This window comes from Neovison vison, chromosome 6 (assembly GCF_020171115.1).
Source record: "Neovison vison isolate M4711 chromosome 6, ASM_NN_V1, whole genome shotgun sequence".
Classification (NCBI taxonomy): domain Eukaryota; kingdom Metazoa; phylum Chordata; class Mammalia; order Carnivora; family Mustelidae; genus Neogale; species Neogale vison.
The window spans coordinates 7,964,986-7,982,501 of NC_058096.1; the positions used below are offsets into that span (position 1 = coordinate 7,964,986).

The following is a 17,516-nucleotide window of genomic DNA, read 5'->3' on the forward strand; positions in this document are numbered from 1 at the left end:
CCAAGCGGGTTTGGATGGCCTCAGAACACAAAAGAGGCTTCCAGAAAGGCAGGAGAGTTCTAATTTGATTCCTTCTGATTTCAAGCAAAACTAGACAGCCCTAACCCTGGGACCTCAATTTCTTTGACTAAATCCAGATGCTGAAGTGTAGGTGGTATTTAAAACATTTAATTAAATGTGCTATCCGATAATAACAGTCCAAGAAATATCAATAAATTAAAAAGATTTTTCCAAAAGAAAAGTTTTATCCTCAAGGATTTTTCATGTGCTATTAGACTTACATCAGATAAGACAATCACCTGAGTCTCCCTCTTTGTAATTTTCTTATGTGCTAACCAAACAGGAAGGGCCAGTGGTAAACAGCTGGGTATGTGGCACTGAAGCCTGAGAAGAGACAGAACTGCGGGAAGGAAAAGACAGAAATGGCTGCCAGAAGCAGAAACACTGAAAACAAACCAGCCAATCAACAAGAAAAGGGAAAAGAGATCATCAACAAGATCACTAATCAGGTCAGCAATCTCACCCCCACAACCTCTGAAAGCTTCAGACAAAAAATTTGCATCTAGGGTGCCTGGGTGGCTCAGTGGGTTGAGCCGCTACCTTCAGCTCATGTCATGATCTCAGGGTCCTGGGATCGAGTCCCACATCGGGTTCTCTGCTCAGCAGGAAGCCTGCTTCCTCCTCTTTCTCTCTCTCTCTCTCTGCCTGCCTCTCTGCCTACTTGTGATCTCTCTGTGTCAAATAAATAAATAAAATCTTAAAAAAAAAAAAAAATTTGCATCTAACAGCAACGTTGAGTCAACAAGAAAATCTCTATTTTTCTAACTCTGTTATAAAAGGCAGGGACGCATATAATCTACTTTAGAATGATTTACAACAAAATCTGGTCATGTAAAGGGAGACTGAGAGGTGTGCCTGGGTGGCTCAGTGGGTTAAGCCTCTGCCTTCAGCTCAGGTCATGATCGGGGTCATGGGATCCAACCCCCATCGGGCTCTCTGCTCAGCGAGGAGCTTGTTTCCCCCTCTCTCTGCCTGCCTCTCCACCTACTTGTGATCTCTCTCCTTCTGTCAAATAAATAAATAAAATCTTAAAATAAAAAGGGAGATGAGAAATAAATGGAAGATAATGTTCACTTCTCTGGGCCCTTTACTTCCCAATGATGCCAAGTAAAAGAAGTCCTGCTTTGTGTGTCTGTGTATTTATTAGATGCAGAAATAAACACACACTGAGCATGTACCAGTTAAACCAGTATCAGTCTAAAGCATCCATTCTGAAAACCACCCTGAAAAGGGTGAAAGTTAGTTTAAGGGAATGAAAAAAGAATCTGAATTTTTAATATATAAAGCACAGATGTACCTACAGAACATAAATAAACAGTACCTGTAGTAGGAGGGCAAACACGGAAAAAAGTCTGTCTAAATAGCCTCCTTAGTCAGGGGTTTTAATGAAACTGAAGGTGAAAAACACTGGCCTCATGGAAATTAGGTAGCAAAGAGTTTTTGTCCTTCCTTTCTATTCCATTTACTTGAATTTCTAAAATTAAATTTATTAAATAATATGAAAAGACTAAGTGTTGATTTCAAATAAGTATTCAGTGTTTTCTTAACACAGAAGCATTATGAAGTAAAAGGAAAGTAACAGCAAATGTATGCAAGACTCATGCAAATGCTGGGGCTGCAGTTTTAGGAATGCTATATTAATTCAGCAAACAACTTACATAAGGAAAAATCTTACCTGATGGTGGTAGAAATTCAGGATGACAGTCACAATCATCTACCTTCAAAGCTTCATCTACCACCTACCCATGAAAACAAAATTTGTGAGATTTTCAAAAAATAAAGCCATGAAGAATTCAATAACTAAATAATAAAAAAGAATAGAACAGAATTTACCCAAGACCCTAAAATAACCAGCTGGTAATTAGGCCTAAATGAATAAACAAAAAAAATAATAACTAGTGATATGAGAGTCTAAATGACAAATTCTCTAATGATAACTCTACTTCCAACACCTGGCATGATGCCGGACAGGTCTATTGTTGAACAAGTATACTGAATAAATATTATCGCATCTTTCCTTATGCTCCTCTAACTGAATACAGCCTCTGAGATTTTTATTAACAAGAAAAGGATGACACAGTGAGCTGGAAAAGTTCCCTTAATGCCTATTAGCCACATACTCCAAAACACCACTTCCTTTTTCCCTTGCGAATCCTAGAAAGAAGTATTAACGTGGACTTGGTGATAATGCCAAGTTTTTAGCACACTACTGTTCAGAGGAAAACTCAGATTCAGGTCATTTGGGATACCAATCACAGAGCCAGGCTAAAAGGCTTAGAGGTGCCCTCAGAAACCATCAGGCCTGGGTGCTGATAAGCTCAGCAGGGAGTCAAGGCTGGGGACCACTGCTGGGAAAAGCAACAAAGGCTGCAGAAATGCCTTGGGCAGAGATGGGAAGAGTGTGCCTCCCAGGCCCAATATAACACAAGTCAGATGGGCAGGCTCGTGTGGTGCCAGGTAGCTAAGAGATTGCAAAAGGGAAAAGGAAGAAGAAAAACTGAAAGCACTGTAAGGAATGGGATGACAAGGCCACTAGACCCCACTGTCACTCATTCCCAAGTGGCTGTTTGACTGAGAGACATGTAAAGCAGGAAAAGCATACTAAGAGAACTATCCAAGTAGTAAAAAGAAATTTAGAAAAAAAATATTTTGAAAACACACAAATGTGATTTCAAAAGAAACTGTAATACTGAAATATTCTCTTCATAGTTGAAGGAGATAGTTAGAATATTAAAAAGAAAAGAGTCACTCTCTTCATATTAGAGGTAAAAAGGAATTCATACCATCAAAATACTTAATTTCCATTCTCTCCAGACTACTACTGTGAAAACATGAGACTACCTATACTTGAAACCATTTTAATTTTAGCTTTTAACTGAACCTACCTTTGGATTCTGATTACCACCGTTTGCCATTTCGTGGTTGGATTTTCTGGAATCTTTTTCGGTTTCCACAAAGTTAAGTGAAGTACTAAATGCAGGTGCTGATAAACTGGGTATGTAGGCCCTGAGAGGGAATACGAGAAATAATAATTTTATTTCTATTGATTAGCATGCATTTTTTAAAAAGTTATCCTTCAAAAAAATAGGTTCCAGCAAATACCACTTTTCTTCCTTGAAAGCAGGGTAATACTGTTTTAGAAAAGGATCCACCTCTGAGATTGGGCTTTATACACAAATATTACTTTAAATTTCATAGTAAAAACTCAAAATAGATTAAGAACAGTTCAATATGTATTCTGGTTTCTAATATTAAAATAAGTAATTCTCCCTGCCTTAAATTTAACAGCTTCAATATCTTAGGCATCTAAAGCATGTGGGGAAAATGTCTATTTATAGTGCCAAGTAATAAATGTAGAACCCTGGCTGTTATTTGTTTCCTTGTGAGTATATTCGAATCTATCTGTTGTCTATTTCTTAAGGACTAGGACACTAGAAAGTGTCCTAGTCCTTAAGATACTGGGAGGCTGGTGGCAGATGTTTCCAGGACAGAGGCTAAGGGTTAAAGGTACAGACTATGTCCCTGCTCTCTGCCAGGACCCTCAATGTAAAAACTGTTCCCACCCAAGCACAGTGACATCCATTTAACACTTCACCCACCTTTTCCCAAGGCTTAGGCTACTGAGCTCCCACAAATATACATACAAATGGTTCAGTAAAACAGTTGGCAAAACAAATCTGACAATTCACAGGTCATCTGATCTGAGACACAAACCACTTTTTCTTCCCTCCCCAACTTTACTGTGGTTGTTATTAGCCACAAAGCATCAGATACAGTGATTCTTAAATCTACAGGGCAAAGCCATCCCAAGTAACAGCTACTGATCTGACTGGAATTAACTCACCTGCTTTCATAAAAGGCTTTAATTGGATTTCTAGTTGGTGTTCGACCTATAAAAATCAATCACACACATGCACAGTAATCAGTGGATTGGCAACACATACTTTGAAGAGATTTTCAAATATCCCTTAAGCTGACAGTAAGAACATCAAATTTACAGAACTGAAAAATAAACCTTAATAATTTTATATTTTCAGATGTTCTGAGTTTTAGGATGGCATTAGCAAAATGTTACACAGCCTTATTTGACATACATTACATGTGATCATTGACTAGATGCAGGAGTATTGACTAGAATCAGAGATGGTACCTGTCTTCAAGGAGCTCACAATCTTATAATCATATTATGTTGGATAATAACAGCTCAGCTCAGCTCCCCAAGACACTAAATATCCAAAAAGAAAAACAGGAAAGACCTATACACTGGAAGTATAGAGTAAGGGAATTTCAGGCATTGGAGAAAGCAAAATACTTAGGAGAGAAAACAAGAGAATGAAAATCTAGAATTCTAGCCCACACACCTGATTTGTGATATATGTGTACATACCCACATACAGATGTATATATGCAAAAATGTTCCACATGCTATAGAATGAGCCACATACTTGGTGCAAAAACATCAAACAATTCTACTGAAGGGCCTTTTCTTTAAGAAATAACCATAACGGAGGAAAAAATTTTAAATAATTTTGTTTCAAAAGTCTTCACTTTACCTAAAATCTCAAGGTGGCATATTTTACTACAGAAGAATAAATAATTATTTGTTATTTCAAATAAAAAATTCAAATCATTTATAATTACCTAGTGGAATATAACACTAACATACTTCAACACAGACAGAAATGGAAAACTTTAGTGACTTGACCAAGATAACATAACAAAATAAGCACAAATCACCTGAGAGTTGATTTATGGTCCTCCATTAATCCAAGAAACCCACCTTCAAAAGTTTTAAAGGGAATTCGACTGTAACCAAAGAATCTTAGGTGAAATACCTTGCAGGTCTTCTATTTGTTTTTGTAACTTTACATGCTGCTGAATTAGATCCTTGATTCCCTCAGGGTCATTTTTACAGAGTTTTTGAGCTTTTATGTTTGCTTGCAGGGCCCAGTCATATTCCCCCAGCATAGAAAGAGCAGCACAATAACGATAATGACCCTGTTCCAAAAGATAAATTTAATTTTTTCTCAAAAATATGCTTAAATTAAAGAAAATAGATAAGGAAAAATATTTTGCTTGCAAACTGATTACTTAAAATGTTAGATTAGGATCCTATCAATGAAAAATTTTTTTAAATTGTTAGTACCTATGAGGAAATAAAATTACCTAAATGAGCTGAAGTAAACTTATGAATAGTATTTATAATAATTTTAACTAGAGATCAGTACTTTTGCTTAAGAGATTTCTGTACCCCAAAGAAAATAATTCAACCTTATGATATTTTACTAGTAAAGAATGAAATATATTATTTTATGCCAAATAAAGTACAAAAAATTCATTAAAAATAAGTAACTGAATTTTTTCAAAATATTTTAAGGCAGTAATAGCCTCTAAGTCACTGTGTTCCCTACACTTTGAAAATCAAAGAAATTTTAGAGCTGTAAAGAACAATCAGCTAATATAGTCGTTTTCCAACCCCTCTGAAGGATATGGTCAGATAAGGGGTACATCTAGGCTAGATCTTCCATTCGGTTTCCTCTTAATCGGCTTTTAATTATTTTACCTCTAAATGTAGTCCTTGGCTTTAAGAAAAGGTCCGAAAACCACAGATTTACTCAGTTCCAATGATCAGGGATTTTGTTTTGTTTTGGATGCTACAGAACCACATCCTGGCTGGCCCCATTTACGCTTTTTGGGAAATCTATCTGAAGGATGAACATTTTAACCTAGAAAGCTAATATTACCAAGCCTGAAGGTAACTCAACCACCCCCTCTTCCAGCTACTCACAAACTAAACTCCCATTGTAGGCACAGTATCTCCACTTGTGAATTGACTTACCCATGAAAGAGGCTAGAAATTGGCCTAATGTCATACTTATTTAGAGGCAAACCAAAGAATCTTGACCTTATAACTCCAGGTCCAGAGCTTTTTCCTCCTTCCTACAGATTTTACAAAGAACGTTCTCATTCTAAGAGAAACTACTAAATAAAAAATAAGTAACCCTTTTAGCAAAGATGACCTTTTCACGAAAAAAAGGCCAGAAACAAGTTTGGGGACGTCTGTTCATGGAGGTTCGGTACATATGTAATCCTGCTCCTGCACACCATCCCAAGTTCCGAAGCACTGTTTCAGCCAGACTATTTAGACTCAGATCTCAATCAGACTGCATTTGCTCACACTGCTTTTCCTCAAAAGGCATATGAAGATAGAGCTCTCAGATATGCCACAAGACCAACATCCTATCACCCAGGACTATTTCAACTTCAAAATTTAGGTAATTACATTAAAAAAGCAATCACAGCATAAGATACATGACAGATTATAAACCATACCTGCTAAATTTATAAAAAACACTTTTTTTATCTTCCCCATCCCCCGGCTCCCCAGCCTCCCACCTTCCTTAAGTTTTCCTGGGTCCTTTTCCCTAAACTCTACAAAACCTAGTATAATGTCAATTGGTTGAAAAATGGATTTATTCAAAACTCATTGCTCAGGTTATTTGAATGATGCTGAAATTAGCAAAAAGGTATCTCAGAGAGTTTTCTGAACCCAATTACAATAAAAAGTTTTACTTTTCTTTGACATTACCTCATTCTCTTTCATACATATAGAAATTCCCTATTGTTCATCTGCCTAGCATCCCCTCCTTTTGGTGCCACCATGTCCCTACTCCACACAGCAATGGCAGAACTAGGACTAGTGCTCCATCTCAAAAATGAATGGGGAGAAGCACATGACCCAGGAGACCGAACAACTGAAATATGCACCATTTTCCAGGTCATAGGATCAATCCACTGGTGAACACATGGCTCAATCACGATCACTGTGAGGCACCCATTAGGTGTACTATATAGGTACTAGAAGAGGTTCTATTGCCACTAGAATTAACAGTTATTAAGGATATCAGTTTGGGGTTTCCACTACATAGTAAAAGTCTTTTTCAAAAAACCAAGAGAGCCCACAGTGTGAGGATCCGTGTGAGGCACCTATTAGGTGTACTATATAGGTACTAAAAGAGGTTCTATTGCCACTAGAAACTAACAGTTATTAAGGATATCAGTTTGGGGTTCCTACTACATGGTAAAAGTCTTTTTCAAAAAACCAAGAGAGCCCACACTCTAATTACCACTGGTGGCCAAGATGGAGTTAACAAGGATTTGGATTTACACTCTTGCCTAAAACAAATAAACAAGGACAAAACACATGAAATAACGGTTTGCAAGACACTGAGTGATTATCAGGCAACAAAACAGAGTGACCCCTGAAAAACACAACATAAGCCCTATGACTGCTCCAGCTTACTGAATGGAATTTCTAAGCCCTGGTACAGGGAGAAGGAATGCAGGCAGGGACACTGGCAGTCTCAGTTCAGAAGACAGAGACAGGAATCCAGGACAGCCAAGGCAGAACACATTCACAGAGCAGAGGACCAAGAGGAGACTGCTCCACAGAGAAATCCAGAGATCCTTACCTAGTTCCCTTGAGTTGAGTCTTCAGGTGAGTACTAATCAGTATATGCATGTGGGACAACCACCTGAAACCCAAACCAGGGGAAGAATGACTAGAAAGACTAATAAGGAAACAAGAGTCAGCACTCACACAGGGCCAGGAATAATTCCTGCTTCTACCAGCCAGACTGGAAAACATCGTAATTCATGGAGTAACAGGCAGAATGTTCAGAAGCATTTTGATTCAGTTGTGAATAAAAAAGATAGCCCTTGACCAAATAACACTATGGTCCCACCTATCAAAACTTAAAACAAGACTCCAAAGACTTACATTGCTTCCAAGTAACTTTACTGCATCCCAAAAGGAAGCTCAAAAATATTTACAGATACACACAAATATCAGTAACAATGTCTCATATTAATAAAAAATTACTAGGTATGCAAAGAAGAAAAATATGATCTCTAAGAAGAGAAAAATGAGTCGACTGGAAATACTCAGAAATGACACAGATGATAGAATTAGTAGACAAGGCCTTCTCTGCGTAGAAGGGTCAGGGAGAGACTCATCAGCTAGAGAATTTTTCAAAGAGACAGTGAGAGAAGGATCACAAGCAGGGGGAGTGGGAGAGAGAGAAGCGGGCTTTCCGCTTAATGTGGGGCTCAATTCCAGGACCTGAGAATCATGAACTGAGCCAAAGGCAGACACCTCATGACTGAGCCACCCAGGTTGGGCCTCTTCTCAGGCTTGACTTCTGAACATCATTGGGTATAAAAACCTTAGTGCGGACGTGGAAAAACTGTGCAGAGAACCCTCTGATTCTGATAATTTCCAACATGAAGAAATGCTTTTGAAGGATTTTTAAGAAGTCACACAACTTAACCATTAGAGAGGCAAAAGTTATACATCTATTTCATCCAATGACAACTCAAGAATATCTGAAGTTGGCAAGATGGCAGAGGAATGGGAGACTGAAATATCATCAGGTCCCAGGAGTTCAGCTAGGTAGTTATCAAACCATTCTGAACACCTACAAACTCAACAGGAGATAGAAGAGAAGAAGATCATCAATTCCAGGAACAGAAAATCGACCACTTTCCAGAAGGTAGGATGTGCGGAGAAGTTAATCCAAAGTGACAGGAATATGGACCACAGTGGGAGGGGCTGGCTCCTGGCAAGTGAAAGAGAAGCGGAGCACAAAATGAAAACATTTAGAAGTCTGCTCTACTGAGGAATGTCACTCCAGAAGCTAAGCAGGGGGTGGAGCCCTGCAGGTCTAAGGACCCGTGGGATCACATAAAGACCAGGGGTGTCTGACTGTGGCAGAGCTGCCAGGTATCGGAGCACGGAAGCCAGCTACAGAGACGGAGCCGAGGAGTGGGCTCTCAGCTCAGGGTTCCCTTACACCATGATCCAAGGCACAGTCAAGCCACTGCTCTTTGAGCAGGGACCCCACAAGTGGCAGATCCGGAGAAAACCCCTCCTTCCTCCTCTGGAAGGAGCAGCTCGGGAGCATGCTACAGGAATCTACTGGGTTTGGAGATGCCAAACGGTGCCATGCACCTGAGATAGAAACAGGCAGTCACAGGCTGGGCGAGCTCCAAGTGCAGCTGGTGACCAGGGAAACAGGAGGGATTGACTGCTTTTCTCTGAGGGCACAGTAAGGAGTGGGGCCCTGAGCCCTTGGCTCCTAGAGGGCCAGAGACTGTGAGGCCACCATCTTCATTCCTATCCTCCAGAGTTGTACAGAGAGCATTCAGGGAACAAAAGCTACGCAGAGCAAACCCAAGAAGATTACTTAGCCTGGCCCTGGTTCTCTAAGCAAAGAGAGAGCCTAAAAATAACAGACCAGAAAGGAATAGAGACAATATACAGTAACAGTCACCTTACAGGCAATACAATGGCACTAAATTCACATCTCTCAATAGTTACCCTGAATGTAAATGGGCTAAATGCCCAAATCAAAAGACACAGAGTATCAGGATGGGTAAAAATACAAGACCCATTGATAGGTTTTCTACAAGAAACTCATTTTAGACTCAAAGACACCTCCAGATTGAAAGTGAGGGGTTGGAAAACAATTTACCATGCTAATGGACATCAAAAGAAAGCTGGGGTGGCAATCCTTATATCAGATATATTAGATTTTCAGCCAAAGACTATAATAAGAGATGAGGAAGGACACTATATCCTACTTAAAGCGTCTGTCCAACAAGAAGAGCTAACAATTTTAAATATCTATGTCCCTAACATGGGAGCAGCCAATTATATAAGCCAATTAATAAAATCAAAGAAATACATTGACAATAATACGATAATACTAGGGGACTTTAACACACACACACACCCCTCACTGAAATGGACAGATCATCTAAGCAAAAGATTAACAAGGAAATAAAGGCTTTAAAAGACACACCGGAGCAGATGGACATAACAGATATATTCATAACATTCCATCCCAAAGCAACAGAATACACTTTCTTCTCTAGTGCACATGGAACATTCTCCAAAATAGATCACATCCTGGGTTAGAATCAGGTCTCAACCAGTACCAAAAGATTGGGATCATTCCCTGCATATTTTCAGACCACAATGCTCTGAAGCTAGAACTCAATCACAAGAGGAAAGTTGGAAAGAACTCAAATACATGGAGGCTAAAGAGTATCCTAATAAAGAGTGAGTGGGTCAACTAGGAAATTAAAGAAGAATTGAAAAAATTCAGGAAAACAAATGAAAATGAAAACACAACTGTTCAAAATCTTTGGGACACAGCAAAGGCAATCCTGAGAGGAAAATATATAGCAATACAAGCCTTTCTCAAGAAACAAGAAAGGTCTCAAGTATACAATCTAACCCTACACCTAAAGGAGCTGGAGAAAGAACAGCAAAGAAAGCCTAAACCAACAGAAGAGAAATCATAAAAGATCAGAGCAGAAATCAATGAAACAGAAACCAAAAGAAGAGCAGAACACATCAACGAAACTAGGAGCTGGTTCTTTGAAAGAACTAGTAAGATTGATAAACCCCTGGCCAGAATTATCAAAAAGAAAAGAGGAAGGACCCAAATTAATAAAATCATGAATGAAAGAGGAGAGATCACAACCAACATCAAAGAAATACAAACAATTATAAGAACATATTATGAGCAAATATATGCCAACAGATTTGAAAATCTGGAAAAAATGGATGCATTCCTGGAGACATATAAGCTACCACAACTGAACCAGGAAGAAATAGAACCCCTGAATAGACCCATAGCCAGTAAGATGACCGAAACAGTCATCAAAAATCTCCCAACAAACAAGAGCCCAGGGCCAGACAACTTCCCAGGGGAATTCTACTAAGCATTTAAAGAAGAATTAATACCTATTCTCCTGAAACTGCTTCAAAAAAAAAAAAGAAATGGAAGGAAAACTTCTAAACTCATTTATGAGGCCAGCATTACCTTGATCCCAAAACCAGACAAAGGCCCCATCAAAAAGGAGAATTAGAGACCAATATCCTTGATGAACACAGATGCGAAAATTCTCAACAAAGTTTAGCCAACAGGATCCAACAGTATATTAAAAGGATTATTCATCATGACCAAGTGGGATTTATTCCTGGGCTTCAAGGTTAGTTCAACATCTGCAAATCAATCAATATAATACACTACATTAATAAAAGAAAGAACAAGAACCACATGATCCTCTCAACAGATGCTGAAAAAGCAAAGTACAGCATCCTTTCTTGATCAAAACTCTTCACGGTGTAGGCATAGAGGGTACATACCTCAATATCATCAAAGCCATCTACGAAAAACCCACATCAAATATCATTCTCAATGGGGAAAAACAGAAAGCTTTTCCCCTAAGGTCAGGAACATGGCAGGGATGTCCACTATCACCACTGCTATTCAACACAGTACTAGAAGTCCTAGCCTCAGCAATCAGACAACAAAAAGAAATTAAAGGCATCTGAATCAGCAAAGAAGTCAAACTCTCACTCTTTGCCAATACGATACTTCACGTGGAAAACCCAAGAGAATCCACTCCAAAACTGCTAGAACTCATACAGGAATTCAGTCAAGTGTCAGGATATAAAATCAATGCACAGAAATCAGCTGCACTTCTATACACCAACAGCAAGACAGAAGAAAGAGAAATTAGGGAGTCAATCCTATTTACAACTGTACCCAAAACCACAGGAATAAACCTAACCAAAGAGGCAAAGACTCTGTACTCAGAAAACCATAAAGTACTCATGAAAGAAATTGAGGAAGACACAAAGAAATGGAAAAACTTTCCATGCCCATGGACTGAAAGAACAAATATTGTGAAAATGTCTATGCTACCTAAAGCAATCTACACATTTAACACAATCCCTATCAAGATACCATCAATTTTTTTTCCAAGAAATGGAACAAATAATCCTAAAATTTATATGGAACTAGAAAAGACCCCAAATAGCCAGAGGAATGTTGAAATAGAAAGCCAAAGTTGGTGGCATCACAATTCCAGACTTTAAGTTCTATTACAAAGCTGTCATGATAAAGACAGTAAGGTACCAGCACAAAAACAGACACATAGATCAATGGAACAGAATAGAGAGCCCAGAAATAGACCCTCAACTCTATGGTCAACTAATTTTTGACAAAAAATGGAAAAAAGACAGTCTCTTCAACAAGTGGTGTTGGGAAAACTGGACAGCCACATGCAGGAGGATGAAACTGGACCATTTCCTTACACCACACAAAGAGTAGACTCAAAATGGATGAAAGACCTCAATGTGAGACAGGAATCCATCAAAATCCTTGAGGAGAACACAGGCAGCAATCTCTTCGACCTCAGCTGCAGCAACTTCTTCCTAGAAACATCGCCAAAAGCAAGGGAAGCAAGGGTAAAAATAAACTATTGGGATTTCATCAAGATCAAAAGCTTCTGCACAGCAAAGGAAAAAATAATCAACAAAACCAAAAGACAACTGACACAGTAGGAGAAGATATTCACAAATGACATACCAGATAAAAGGACTAGTATCCAAAATCTATAAGGAACTTATCAAACTCAACACCCAAAGAATAAATAATCCAATCAAGAAATGGGCAGAAGACATGAACAGACATTTCTGCAGACATTCAGATGGCCAACAGACACATGAAAAAGTGCTCTACATCACTCAGCATCAGGGAAATACAAATCAAAACCACAATGAGATACCACCTCACACCAGTCAGAATGGCTAAAATTAACAAGCCAGGAAATGACAGATGTTGGTAAGGATGCAGAGAAAGGGGAAGCCTCCCACACTGTTGGTGGGAATGCCGGTTGGTGCAGCCACTCTGGAAAACAGTATGGAGGTTCCTCAAAGAGTTGAAAATAGAGCTACACTATGACCCAGCAATCACACTACTGGGTATTTACACTAAAGATACCAATGTAGTGATCCGAAGGGGCACACGCACCTGAATGTTTACAGCAGCAATGTCCACAATAGCCAAACTATGGAAAGAAGCTAGATGTCCATCAATAGATGAATGGATAAAGAAGATATGGTGTGTATGTATGTATATATGTGTGTGTATACACACACACACACACACACACACACACAGTGGAATACTACTCAGCCATCAAAAGAACAAAATCTTGCCCTTTATGACAACATGGATGGAACTAGAGGGTATTATGCTGAGTGAAGTAAGTCAATCAGAGAAAGACAATTATCATATGATCTCTCTGATATGAGGAATTTGAGAGGCAGGGCGGGGGTTTGTGGGGGTAGGGAAGGAAAAAAAATGAAACAAGATGGGATCGGGAGGGAGAAAAACCATAAGAGACTCTTAATCTCATGAAACAAACTGAGGGTTGCTGGGGTTTGGGGGGGTAGGGATAGGGTGGCTGGGTTATGGACACTGGGGAGGGTATGTGCTATGGTGAGTGCTGTGAAATGTGTAAGCCTGATGATTCACAGACCTGTACCCCTGGGACAAATAATAAATTATATGTTAATAAATAAATAGATAACACACACACACACACACAAATAATTAGCAGACAAGAACATTAGAACGGTTACTATAAACATATTCCACATCTTCAAGAAGTCAAAAGACTGAACATATTAAGATGTGAAATACATAAAGAACACTCAAACTGACATTCTAAAGACGGAAGTTATAGCATTTAAGGTGAAAAAATACATCAGATGAAATTGGGGAAGATTAGACATTGTAGAAGAAAAAAATCAGTGAACTCAATACAGCAACAGAACCCACCTAAAAAGAAACACTAAATGAAAAGGGAGAAAAGAGACTGAAAATAAAGCTAATAAACAGGAAAGAAAAACTGAGAAATGGGAAGAAAAATGTGTATAGACCTGGATCCAGCCATGCCTGAAGGTAATGCCTAGACTTTTCAATTACATGAGCCAACTACTTAGGCCAAATCTGAGTTAGGTTTTGTCATTCACAAACAAAAGAGTCTTAACATACTCCTCAATATTAAAGGTTCTTATGGACATCTGTGAGGCTACCGGTTTGTACGCTACATAACAATATCAAAAGGCAATGCAGAAAGAAATGTCAACAAATGCCTACTGACAATACCATAAAAATTCCCACTGTATGGGATACAATGACATCCTCTCTTAGGCCTGAAAGCACATGCAGGGCAGATGTCATTGTACCAGTCTTCTCTATCTGGAAAGAAGGCACAACAATGGCCCACCCTCAGAGAATCTACAGAGAACCTTGTTATACATGTTTATGTCCCAGAGGCATGATTCAACAGACATGGGCTCATAGCTACTCTGAAGTAGAAGTACAGAATGCACCTTGCACAGTTCACCTTTGCTTCTGAAGTTAAAGCTACCTTTTAATGAGCACTTCTTTCCAATAAAAGAAAATGAAAAAATGACCTAGGTATAGTTACATTTTTTTAATACTTGCTAGGATTTGTGTTTTTTATCTATACAAATATTTCTGCAATTATCATAAAACATGCGTATTTAAATAAAATGAATGAACCCACATAAATATAGTCAACAGATATTTGATGAAGATAACAAAGGTAATAAAATGAAGTAAATAGAGCCTTTGCAACAGTGATGCTGGGGCTTCTACATGCAAAAAAAAAAAAAGAAAGAAAGAAAAAAGAATCTAGACCTTATACTCTCCACAAAAATTAACTAAAAGTGAATCACAGATCTAAATGTAAAATGCAAAAAATAGTAATGACTTTTTAGATACCATACAAAAGGCATGATCCATGAAAGAAATAACTTATAAGCTAGACTTTAAAAACTTCTCTCTGAAAGTTGCTATCAAGAAAATGAGAAGACAAGCTGCAATCAAGAAGAAAATATTTAGCAGACATATTTGATAAGGTCTGTTACCCAAAATATAAACGAATTCTTAAAATTCAGCAAAAAGAAAACAACTAATTCAAAAAGATCTTAACAGACACCTCATCAAGGAAGGTATTTGGTGGCAAATGAGCACATGAAAAGATGCTCCACATCATATGTCATTAGGGAAATGCAAGTTAAAACAAGATACTACCATACACCTAGTAGGGAGGTCAGAATTCAGGTCATATGCCATTAAAACCAACACTGCAATGACCACAAGGGACAAGTCCAAATGCCAAGGAGGATATGGAGAAGCAGAAATTCTCACTTGTGGCTGCTGGGAATACAAAATGGTACAGACACTTTGGAAAAGTTTGGCACTTCTTTAAAAAACTAAACATATTCTTGGGGCATCTGATGGCTCAGTCAGCTAAGCATCTGCCTTCAGCTCAGGTCATAATTCCAGAGTCCTGGGACTGAGCCTGCACTATGCTCCCTGCTCAATGGGGCATCTACTTTTCCTCTCCCAACTCTCATTCTCTCTCTCACTACCTCTGTATCTCTAATAAATAAAATCTTAAACAAAACAAAAAACTAGGGGCACCTGGGTGGGTGTCTGCCTTCAGCTCAGGTCATGATCCCAGGGTCCCAAGACTGAGCCCCACATCAGGCTCCCTGCTTGGCAGGGAGTCTGCTTCTCCTTCTCCCTCTATCCCTCCTCCCCTTGCTCCTCTCTCTCTTTCAAATAAATTAAAAACAAAAACAAAAACTAAACATATTCTTGTCATATGATCCAGCAATCACTGCAATCCAGCAATCCTTGGTAATTATCCGAAAGAGCTGAAAACATGTCAACACAAAACCCTGCACATAGGTATTTATAACAGCTTTATTCAAAATGGCCCAAACTTGAGAGCAACAAAAATATCCTTCAGTAGGGGTGCCTGGGTGGCTCAGTTAAGTGTCTGCCTTTAGCTAAGGTCATGAACCAGGAATCTCAGGATCGAGCCCCATGCTGGGCTCCCTGCTCAGCGGGAAGCCTTTTTCTTTCTCTCCCCTCTACTTACTCTCTCTCTCGCGGGCGCTCTCTCTCTCTCTCTCTCAAATAAATAAATAAATAGATAGATAAATAAAACCTTTTAAAAAAGTGTCCTTCAGTGAATGGATAAATCAACTGGCACAAGCCAACAATGAAATATTATTCAGCACTAAAAGGAAATCATTATCAAGGAATGAAAAGACATAGCAGAAACATAATGTGTGAAAGAGAAGCCTATCTGAGAACTTCATACTGTATGATTCAAACTCTATGACATTCTGGAAAGGGTAAAACTAATGGAGACAGTAAAAAGATCAGTGGTTGCCAAGGGTTTGGAAAGGCAGATCAGGGGATCTGGGGGATAGTGAAAACACTCTGTATAAATCAAAATAATGGATAAATGTCATTACACATTGTCCAAACGCAAAGAATGCGTAACACTTAGGGAGTGAACCCTTAAACTATGGACCTTGGATGATTATAACGTGTCTGTATAGGTTCATCAATGTTCAAATTATACCAGTCACCTGGGGGATGCTGATAATGGGGGAGGCTATGCATGTGTGGAGGTTTATGGAAGATTACCTTCCTCTTAATTTTGCTGTGAGCCTAAATTTGCTCTAAAAAAGTAGTTTAGAGAGTGAAAATTTTCTGTTCAATAAATTAAGCCAGGAATAAACATTCTACATCGTCCTCAATGTAATTCAGAATCTTTTAGTACTCCTTTTTTCTGAACTGACAACAGAAAACTCAATGGTAACTCTAGAAAACTAAATTCAGACTCTAAGTTTCAGTAGAATGGGGTATTTGGGAGGGGGAGACAAACCATAGAGACTGTGGACTCTGAGAAACAAACAGGGCTTCAGAGGGGAAGAGGTCGGGGGTTGGGTGAGCCTGGTGGTGGGTATTATGGAGGGCACGTATTACATGGAGCACTGGCTGTGGTGCATAAACAATGAAATTTGGAACACTGAAAAGAAATAAAATAAAATGGGGGGAAAAAAGAAAATTAATTTTTTTTAAATCCAAAAAAAAAAAAAAAAAAAAAAGAATTCTATCACCCACAGAATAAGTGTTTAGGGAGCACCTGACAAATGCCAGGTTCAGTGATGAACAAAGATTCTCTACCAAGCACAATGACTCCTAGTTAAAACAGCCACAAACTGATCACTCTCAAACAGAAACACATCCAATGCTGGATTCTAAATCCACTTTTGTCTCTTACTTGCAAAAGTCACTTTACCTCTCTGGGACTCAATCTCTTCATCTGTAAAATGAGGTATTTAAAAACAGACTCCAAAATCTGGATGCAGGAGTCCACCTGGGGAATTTCACAATCCCCCAGACTCTGAAACACTACTCGGCCACATGAATCATAATTTGGAGGACTCTAAAATTCTCTGATTAATACTCACTCTGATTTAAAAACAAATTATGTAAAGCCAGGAATGAAGTCCGAAACATGTATCCTTCTGTGTCTTATCTGAAACTCTACTTTAAAAAAAAAAAAGTCGGGTATTTTTGTGATTTAGGAAAATAGTGATTAATATCACAAACACCTAGAATTAATCACTAACATTTGCTATATTTGTTTTAGATTCTTTCTTACTAAAAGAAATAAAACCATACAGATATGGCTAA

At 38.6% G+C, this 17,516-nt stretch overlaps 1 protein-coding gene across 1 annotated transcript in view; it reads right to left on the reverse strand.

The window, feature by feature from the left end:
* TTC3 (tetratricopeptide repeat domain 3) overlaps window positions 1-17,516 on the reverse strand; it is a 129,454-nt gene that overhangs the window by 78,128 nt on the left and 33,810 nt on the right. The window contains exons 12-15 of the mRNA XM_044250931.1: window positions 4,896-5,058; window positions 3,905-3,950; window positions 2,946-3,066; window positions 1,736-1,799 (exon numbers count right to left, since the gene is read on the reverse strand). Coding sequence (XP_044106866.1) covers window positions 1,736-1,799; window positions 2,946-3,066; window positions 3,905-3,950; window positions 4,896-5,058 — 394 coding nt within the window. The remainder of the gene's footprint in view (window positions 1-1,735; window positions 1,800-2,945; window positions 3,067-3,904; window positions 3,951-4,895; window positions 5,059-17,516) is intronic.